Source organism: Anabas testudineus, chromosome 9 (genome assembly GCF_900324465.2).
Source record: "Anabas testudineus chromosome 9, fAnaTes1.2, whole genome shotgun sequence".
Lineage (NCBI taxonomy): Eukaryota > Metazoa > Chordata > Actinopteri > Anabantiformes > Anabantidae > Anabas > Anabas testudineus.
In genome coordinates, this window is record NC_046618.1 from 22,999,237 (window position 1) to 23,009,284 (window position 10,048).

A 10,048-nucleotide genomic window follows, 5' to 3' on the forward strand; every position below is an offset into this window, starting at 1 on the left:
TACCAGTTGTTCTAACACATAAGTGGCGTTTTTTCTAAAGCGTTCAGGAGCAGATTTCATTCTTTTCTACGTAGGTTTATAAAAGGAGACGTTTTAAGGCTCAGTCACTATCAGTTTCTGAACCTGCTCAGTGCTTCGTCATCTACCCTCCTTTTTTAAGATGGTAAATCTGCTGAAACTTCTTCCTTGATACTCTCTGTTCAAACCCGGCTGACACATTTCTTTTAGGATTAGCTGCTCTTTGAGGCAGCAGTGACCCTCTATCGACCCTCCTTTGTAAAGAAGAAACTCAAATATTACATAAATAAAATATTCAAATAGACCCGAAGTGACTCTTTCAGATAATTTTTGACATCTTGTCAAAGTGTCATCTGTAAATTTATGCTTCTCTGCAGGTACAAGTACACGTAAACACTTTTGAGAAGGGTTTTATGGGTCATCATATGTCATAAAGGCTGGCACCACAGACGTGATGCCATGCACACCTTCCAAATCTCTGCACACCCAGCTGATTGGTTAATGCCACGAAGTCCAAAGGCAGAAAAATAAGATGATGAAGGAAGAAGAACAATGAGAACGGAAGCAGACGAGTTCGTAAAAGATAAAATCAGCTTGATCTGCTAAAGAATGAGATGAGTGTCCGCATCTTTTTGCCAGCGTAGATGTGTAGATGGGAAGTGAAAACACTTTCCTTCACCTTCACTATAATAAGGTGGTTTGAGTTTTAAAATCACAGAAAATATGTCTGTGGGAGAACCTGGACTGGCTGCGCAGAGGAACAAGGCCACTTCTCATCTGCTGATGCCTGAAGCCAAACAGGACAACTTTAAACATCCAACATTAAACATTAAAAAAGGTCTCGAGTCAGGATATGAGGATCTGGCAGCAAGGTCTATAGAACATAAAACAAAAGCACATCCCCGAGCAAAACCTTGGACGCTCGCCAGCACTCGGCAGGACGACGGGAATAAAGCTCATCACAAACTCTGTAACTTTGAAAAGAGCCTAACCTTCAATCGCTGAGCGGGGCAAGTCGGCGGCTCTCCCTGTAGCAGCCAGGCACACTGACGAGGTGCATCATTCTCTCTCGTTGCCATTATCTTCCACAAAGTCAGTATCCGGCATGCATTATAGATGAGACATGTCTTCTCTGCTACATCTCAGACAACGTGCAGCGGTCCCTACTGATAATACATCCTACCTATCTCTAAACGTACACACACTTAACTGTTCAAGTATCAGTCACACTAACCTGCTAATGTCGCCTGTGAATAAAACATGAGTAAATGCCCATCAGGGTGCACAAATGGACTTCTGAGTGAGTGGACAGTGAGGAAAATGTAACCAGTGACACTCAAGAGGCGAAATAGCAGAGGAAAGGGTGGGAGCACTCACCGCATACAGCGATCCCTCGTAGATACAAGCTCCTGGGGTGGCACAGAGATAAGAGAGAGAAACAAAGATAGCATCAGCATTACAGAGTCCTGTCATCATCACACCTTTAGTTTTTTCTTATGCATTATGTAAATCTGTCACTGTGATTCCTGCAGACGCTCAGGTCTAAAGCAGCAGATCAGACTCATCCAGGATGAGAAATCAATTCCCTTCAAGCTCTATGATGTTAATTCCTGTAAACTCTGAGAAATGTTGCGAGTGATCAATACATCTCTGCAACACATAGAAACATGTCAGATAAAGAAATAAGACTTACCTGTGTGGGAAAAATCTTTCAAAACAAATCAAAACAATCGATATCAATGAAGCTAAAGTAAGAATTCACCACACTCACACTGATACGTAAACGCTCAGAAATGGTTAATGATGATATAAAGTTAAATAAGACCGTTAAATAACCTTCAGTCTCTTTATTCTGATTAACTAAAATCTGCACAATTACTAACTTCGACTTCACTAACTCCATTCAAATCACCATCAACATATTTTATGCATAAATCCCAAGCTTGAAGGTTTTTTGATCCCATTTGCCAATTCTTTTGACAACTAGATGTAATGATATAACACATGCATGAGTTCACCTATGTCATAGAGCAGGGCCGTGCATCAGTGCTAATGTAATGCTTTTTTTTTGCTTTAAAATAACCAAATCTTCAGGGTGTGCAGCCGCTGTGTCAAGATGAGCTTTATGTTATGGCAGTAGGATCAGCAACATACTGAGAGCGACGATGTGCTGCATGTGCAGCAGTAGACAAAGAGGAATAAAGAGGACCTAAACCAGACAAAGTCCAGTCTAACTACAACCAGTAAAGTTGCTTCACAGCTTCACAGTTCAAGTCTCAGACAGAGTGATCTCTCTAAAATGATTATGGTCTTGATTTTTTATTTTGCAGAGCATTGGTGTCACACACGTCAGGTTGTTCCACCATAAATCTACCGTACCGTCCGCCAGTCCCCACACTGCTACGAAAACCTGACCGAGAATCATCTGCTTTTATTCCAATTGTGCACAGTTTGAGCAGTTCTAGGTTTCGGGACACACTGAGACGACATGGTAGGTGTTTCTTAAATGATTCAGAATGCTGACAGTATATCTCTATCACCTCTTGTTCTTTGATGTTAGCTCAGACTTTGGTGGTTTTTGCTGAACTATTGTCTTGAATACATAATTTTGTGCTTTTCACCATCGAGAAAACAATTTATAGATGAAATGTTAATGAAAATAACTGTGAGCTGCAGCCTATAAAATACATGTGCATTGAAAATAAGTCTTTCTTGCTACTTCATCGCCAACTCAACTGCTCTCAATACTCATCAAGGTCACAACTTTACCATCCAACGACTGAGGTCTATCCAATCAGACGTATTTTTACAGAAAATAGCTGTTTCACAAGGTTGTTTACATGCAGTAACATGTAACACTTGTCATCTATCAGTGCTAACTAGCATTTAAAACATTCACCATAATGGTGCATATCGAGGTGCAGTTATAGTTCTACTCTCATACAAAATGCCCAGAGTGAGTCTGTTTATGTTGCTGCTTTGTCTCTTTATCTTCCTCCATATAAGAGAAAGAGTGCACTGCACAATTTAATCTGGCAGTTTAATCAGTTCAGGGGAAGATATACAGAAGCCGTTTATATTGCATTTCTGCTGCTAAAGAAAACTGTAGAGGTTTTAAACAAGATTAACACTGTGTTTGACTCTTTGAGGCATCACACTACAACCATGGTTTTAATGAGTGTGACATTTTATCAGAGAGTGAGAAGGAAAGATGGTTTACACGGATGGATTTTGGTGCCACTTCTAAAATGCACAGACATCAACAGATTAATAAATGAGTATACAGGGCAAAGACCCAGGGATCCAAGAGGTCAGAGAGCCCCTGGGGCCAACTTTAATGTAAAGTGACTGCTCAGATTTCTTGTTTGAAACTTAGAGAGCTCAGTTAAAAGATACAAAACTAACCAAAAAATACTGTAACAAGAGAGAAAAAGACACCAAACTACTAAAAACAAGCATAAAACAACTAAAAAAGAGACAGAAAATGAACCAAAAATATGAAAAAGAACTAAAACAGACACCTAACTAGCGAAAACCGATATTAAAATGCGGCTGGTCCCAGCTGTGGCGTACCTCCAGTAGGGGTCCTTAGGCAAGACCTCCTTACACTTACCCTGCCTACCCTTATGAATCTTTGGATAAAAGCATCTGCCAAATGACTTAAATGTAAATGTAGAAAAATAATGTAAAAAAAGAAATGATGTAGAAATAGGAGCCAAATGCTGAAAAAGACCAAAATCAAATACCAAACTGCCAAAAAGAGACACCAAGCTACCATATTAACAACCTTAGAGACAAGTGACCCAGACATATCTGAAAATGACCAAAATAGACATACTACAAGCAAAAACAAGCCCCACATTACCCATGAGGTTAAGGTCTGGACTCTGTGGTGGCCAATCCATGTGTGAAAATGATGTGTCCTGCTCCCTGAACCACTCCAGCATTGTCATGTTGGAATATGTCTGTGACATCAGAGAAGAAATAATCCATTGATGGAATAACCTAGTCATTCAGTATATTCAGGTAGTCAGCTGGCCTCATTTTTTGGACACTTTGACCAACTGCAGCAACCCCAGATCATAACACTGCCCCCACAAGCTTGTACAGTAGACACTAGGTATGATTGGTGCATCACTTCACTCTCCTCTCTCTGTACCCTGATGCTCCCATCACTCTGGAACAGGGTAAATCTGGACTCATCAGACCACATGGCCTTCTTCCATTGGACAGTTCAGTTCAAAACTGGATCAGTTAGGGTTAAAAATCCTGTTACCAGCTGAAACATGACCATCCATGCAGTAATTATCCAATGGGAGGCTCTGACCTATTAGCTTAGTTAAATCCAGGTGGTGACAGGCAGTGTATAACTGGACTAAATATACACACCAAACTATCAAAAACAGACACAAAGCAACAAAAATAGACACAAAAGGACTGAAGCTGAGCAGCATTGTATATGTCCGTGCCCAGGCGGCTGTTTTTTCATGATCCTTTCATTGTTCAGGGAAATACTTGTATAATTAAAGTCTATATTTATACAAGTGTTGCTAAAGTTGTGACCTCATTGAGATTTAAACAGGTTTAATGGGCAAAAAAGAGAATTTTTATAGCTACTGTAGTTAAAGAGTTCAAATCTTAATCTTATTTCAGTCGCTCCAGGAAACAGCAGAGGCACTGTTTTCATTTTTAAACTTTTACTTTTCAACCTTCATCATTAGGTGAAACTGAAACTGAATTAGCTCTAAAATAACTCTTGTCTTATTCCATATATCCCGTCATGTTTTGGTCATGAAATAGTTGTTGGAGGAAAAAACCTCCATGAAATTCTTAAAATGTGTAAATTTTCAATGGAAGTTTGGTTCGTGGTGGAAGATCAAAGAGGATTCCTGAAGCCTAAGAGATAAAAGATGTTGCTCAGAAGATGAGTCCTTAATTAACAGAACCTCAAGATATCAAATGCTGTCTAGTTATCAAGCCTTAGAATATTACTTCTTTTGAAAATTACATAATGAACTTGTGATCATATTATCTGAAGATGAGAAGAACTTCTCTCAAGGTAACATGGAGTTATCCGCCACCTTGGTTTCCATAGACAATTAAAACTAAATCACTTCCACTAGTAAACCTGAAACTGCTTTTCTCAGTCTGAATGCCCCATGGGCAGAGCTCTTTCATATCACTCTAACACTTATTTTAATATCACCTTCTACCTGAGAGGCTTATCTCTCCACTTATTTATCATCAAGTGGAGATTTAACTGTTTATGATGCTGCACGTGGACTCGAAGAAAACATCATCTTTGCAGCCAAAAAATAATTTGTTTGGTGATGTGCAGGTCACAAAACCCGAGAGATCAGAAAACCACTAAACCAAAACACCAAACTGAGAAAAGGAGACACAAAGTGACCTGTTCAACTTCACCAAGACTTTAACTGCACGTCCAGACATCTGCAAATCACCAAATCAGTGCTGTTGCATCTAATTTCAAAGTTGTAGAAAAGGAGACACGACTGAATCCAGCTACCAGCTTCAAAAACTCGAGGTGTGATTATGAACAGAAATAAATCTGAAACAATAATCTGGTTTGCTCGGGGAGAGTAACTCCACTGATTCTCAGAGTCAGAGTCAAACTGTTAAATAACCCTTTGTCCAGAAACTCCCCTCCTCACCTCAGCATCCATCCAAACCACCAGGCAGCACTTCATGTCAATAACATTTCAACTTCCCTAACTTCTTTGCTCTGTCTGCCAACAGCAGCCTGCTCTCCCCTCAGCAGAAGGAGGCGAAGGGATTTGTCGCTTTATAAAAGTTTGAATTTTATTGAGGCAAATGCTGCCGAGCAGACTGGACGCACGCCGAGATGATGAGGGGAAGCTAATGATTCTGGTAGGAGAAAAAACTCTCACCTGCCGGGTTTCAAACTCCTCTTACGAAGGCATCGGGCTGTAATTTGAAGTTAGATCTGAGGAATGAAGTGAAACCTTGAGAGGGTCAGCTCGGTAACAGCTGCACAGACCTGCTTTATATTCTGCTCCTGACAGTCTTATGCATTATTATAGCTCCTGTGATGGGAATACAGGAGCTGCGTGGGGTCGACCTTTTAGATTTGATGCAGCGATGAATATTTAAATGCTACAAAGGCCACGAGCGAGATCAGTTTCAATGACTTGTTTAGATATTCAACAAAGTGGAAATGCACAACATGCCAACTCAGACACGTTGCAGAGCTTCTTTCATTGGATTCATTTGCAGTTCGTCTGCTGAATGTGTGAGCATCTGCAGAATCAAGCAGAAAGACTTCACATCACTTTCTAGGATGGACAGCACGACTCGGACTGGTCTGAGTGATGGTGCTGCCTCTCCTGCATCATAAACATTTAAATCTCCCAGCTTGATGATGAATACAAAAACTAAAGAGAGGGTCCCAGGTGGTCGGAGCTCATTCAGGAAACAAATCAGTTAGTTAGTTTAAATTCATTACTTTTCTCTTCTGGGAAACTCAGCGAATGCTGAAGCTGAATCACATCAACTGTTTCTGTTAAATCTCTCTCTCTAAACAATAACCTGCTCAGACAGTCCCACAGCAGGGTCCTGCCCCCCTCCAGGGACCCCTGAGGAAGTTCAGGAGGTCATCAGCAACTTGAGGAGTGAATTATATTCAGTGCTGCCTGGATCAGTGGAAACTGTCCCAGTGGAACAGAGGACGGTGTCGGTCACAACTTTCTGGAAACGTCGCCCACTTTGAACCAAGTCTGATCCCCGACAACCTCTGACCTACTTCACAACAAGAACAACTGGTGTAAAGAGACCAGAAATACCAACCATGTGTCCCACGAGGGACGGTGAGGATCCCAGCCAGAGCGCCAACAAACATCCAGCATCCAACCATGGTCGCTGCCAACAGGGGCTTTAAATCCAGATCCAGTCAGGAGGGAAAACGCGCGCTGTGTGTGTTTATGTCTCCAGCTCAGATGAGAGCTGCGCTCATCGTGCAGCACAGTTGCACCAAACAACCAGCAAACACACGGAGCGGAGCGAGGAGACGCAGCGCACCGGGTCCGGGTCCGGGTCCGGGTCCTGAGCGCAGCGCTCCGGGCTGGAATGCGGCTCAGTCTCGAAACCTCCTTCCTTCTCCTGGTTGCTCGCTGCTGTGTCGGTCGGGTGCGAAACTCTGCCAGAATTAAATAATAAAAAAAGAAAACAGATGTAAGGTGGTTCGTCCTCCCCCAGCAGCAGCAGCAGCAGCAGCAGCAGCCGGGGCGCGTTTAGAGACCGAGGCGCATGACGACGAGAGGCGGTCGGACTCCTGCAGCGGGTCTGAAGTGACTTCCAGCAGTGCAGCGGTCTTCTTGTCCTCCAGAGTCCCCCCACCACCTCCACTCCTCTTCTTGCTCTCTCCAGGAGGACGTCCCACCTCTCCTCTGCTGCCCCCCCCCCTCCACCTCCACCACCCACCTCGCAGATATCATAATCTCACTGGGGATTAAAACCTGAAGGGAGAGAATTAGGTTTTTTTTTTTTTTTTTTGAGGGAGAAAGTAAAGTAGATCATCAGAGGGATTCATCGTTTTAATCCTATTTACAGCTGAAATCTGAGATTTACACAAAGAAATGAATGTTTGTGTTTCTCCAGCTCCTCTGTGGAGTTTGTTCATAAAGACTCAAACACAGTGATTTGACCCCAAGTGAGTCCATGACACTCAATATCCACTTTTATACTTTTTTATAGAGTATCTTAAACATCTTTATGGTGTTTTTATTCCTTGTTGAACATCCTGTGTTCTCATTAAACAGCTTCGGCTACTTTAAAGTTAGCAGTGTTGTCTTATTCATGGTGTTTTAACCCAAAAAGAGATATAAAACAATCAAAAAAGAGATAAACAAACACACAAATGACAGGAAACAGACATAAAATGAGCAACATCAGGCACAAAATCACCAGAAATGTACATAAAATGACACAAAATGACAAAATCCAGGTATAAAATGATGTAACAGGACAAATAAAAGACACAAAAAGACCAAAAACAGGAGCAAACGAACCAAAAAGTTTACTCAGGGTTTTTTATAATTGAATCCTCAATCAACAAACTGAATTTCTCAGTGACTTTATTTTACAAGAATACATTGTGCATCGTATGACGGTTTCCACTGAGACGTCCACGTTTCATCTTCAGCAGATGACGGATGTTTAATTCAGCTGTTGACTGTGCGTTAACTTCCTGAACTGTCTGCAGCTCTTTCTGTTGAGTGTAATGTTCGATCAGAGGGAGTGCAGCACTTAGATTCCTCAGTGTCACATGGCAGTAACCTGACCTACACTCAGTCCTTTTGTCCTTTGCCAAAAACAGGGATCAGAATCAGTTTTGCCTTTGAACAAGCTTCTTTTCTGCTGCTGCTGCAACTATTTATAACCAGGCCTTAGTGACGCAGTAGAGGATTAAAATATGTGGTTGAACCCCGACCTCCAGTCTGTGATGAAGGAAACATGCTTCAGTCTCACGCTGAGGACCTTTTTAAGAAGATGGTTCACCCTCTAACAGCCGACATCTCTGGACTTTTCACACTTCTAATTAATTAAATAAATAAAAATGTACAGAAATTGGCCAAAGAAAAAAAAAACTAACTAAAATTACCAAAAAAAAAGACAAAATGACAAAATATTAAACACAAAATCACTCTCACACTTCTAATTACAAGATAAAAACATAAATTAGGTATTTTTACAGGGTGTTAATGGTCTTTTTGAGGGTGCAGCTCAGTCATTTACTGTTTAATTATTGGCTGAAAGTTATGTGTTACTGTGAAAGAAGTGTTTGTGATGATGCATTTGTCTTATTTTACACATCAGACACAACATACAGTGCTGTTTGAGAAGAGTTTGACAAGTTTTTGATGTCTCAAATTAAAGCGAGGGTCTCGTTGTCTGCCCAAACTGTGTGAGCAGAATTAGCTCAGCCAATTACCCATCCATCCTGTGATGCTGCGCAGGTTGATATTCGGTGTAAGATTGAGATACGTTGGCACTTTTATTGGTCCCTGTGGGGAAATCAGGCTGTAGCAGCCTCTAATTTAATAGGATTTGGCAGAGAAAAGAGAGGAAGAGCGAGAAAACAGTAAAAATGATGAAACTGGCTTCAATGAGTTTCCTGTCAACAAGCAGAAACAACAACAGAAGTTTGGTTTGTTTGCTTCAATTTACAACCCTGTTTTTCTATATTGCATTTTTATATTCAGTACATATAATAAAAATAATCATCTTTATTTTTTCTGTACTTTCCACAACACACTCTCTGTTACTAAGTGCTTCACACAGGGCTCCGAATGCAGGACTTTTCTCCCCCGTGGAGGGGACTTTTTTATTTTGGATTAAAAGCTGAGCAGACTGTAGAAGCCCTCTGATGTTAAAGTTGTGATTTTCAGCTATGTGTTTTCAAACTGACAGTCTCGGACCTCCAGAGGGTCTAGAATGGTCCTCCTGGGGACACTTAAAGCTTTAGAAATAGTTTTATACCACCACCCTGATCTACACCTCACCACGTTTAATCACAGAGGTCTACAGAGGCTGCCTTGGTTTTCATGTCTTGGTTGTTGTCCTTAAATGCAGTGTGAACTGTGGGATCTTACATAAACAGGTTTCCTCCTTCCTAAACGATGTCTAATCAATTCAATTTGAGACCTGTTCTGCATTATAAAGACTGAAGTTCTATATCTTTAAAATTTAATCTGAAGCACAAAAGCAACTTTTAATATCTTGCATGTTTTCCTTAAACATGAACTGATTTCTGATAAATCAATGAATATAAGTGCTTCTGTAGCATGTTGCAGGAAACATTCAAATCCAATTAATTTCTACTGGGGTCAGAAGAAGAGGCTGTGTCACTACTGCCTCCTGGTGTTTATATGGCAGCACTACACCTGAGCTATTCCAGCAGCAGTAAGTGGAAATAATCAAGCAGGTGTAAGAGGAGAAAATCATTAAAATAACTATCGTCACAGACACGAGTCCTGTAACAGACCGTCCAGCC

The 10,048-nt window shown here is 41.1% G+C and overlaps 1 protein-coding gene across 1 annotated transcript in view; it reads right to left on the reverse strand.

Moving 5' to 3' along the window:
* Positions 1 to 7,373, reverse strand: part of fras1 (Fraser extracellular matrix complex subunit 1) — a 196,203-nt gene extending 188,830 nt beyond the window's left edge. The window contains exons 1-2 of the mRNA XM_026342783.1: positions 6,844 to 7,373; positions 1,396 to 1,427 (exon numbers count right to left, since the gene is read on the reverse strand). Of these exons, the coding sequence (XP_026198568.1) occupies positions 1,396 to 1,427; positions 6,844 to 6,910 (99 nt within the window). The 5' untranslated portion in view covers positions 6,911 to 7,373. The remainder of the gene's footprint in view (positions 1 to 1,395; positions 1,428 to 6,843) is intronic.
* Between the last annotated feature and the right edge of the window lie 2,675 nt (positions 7,374 to 10,048).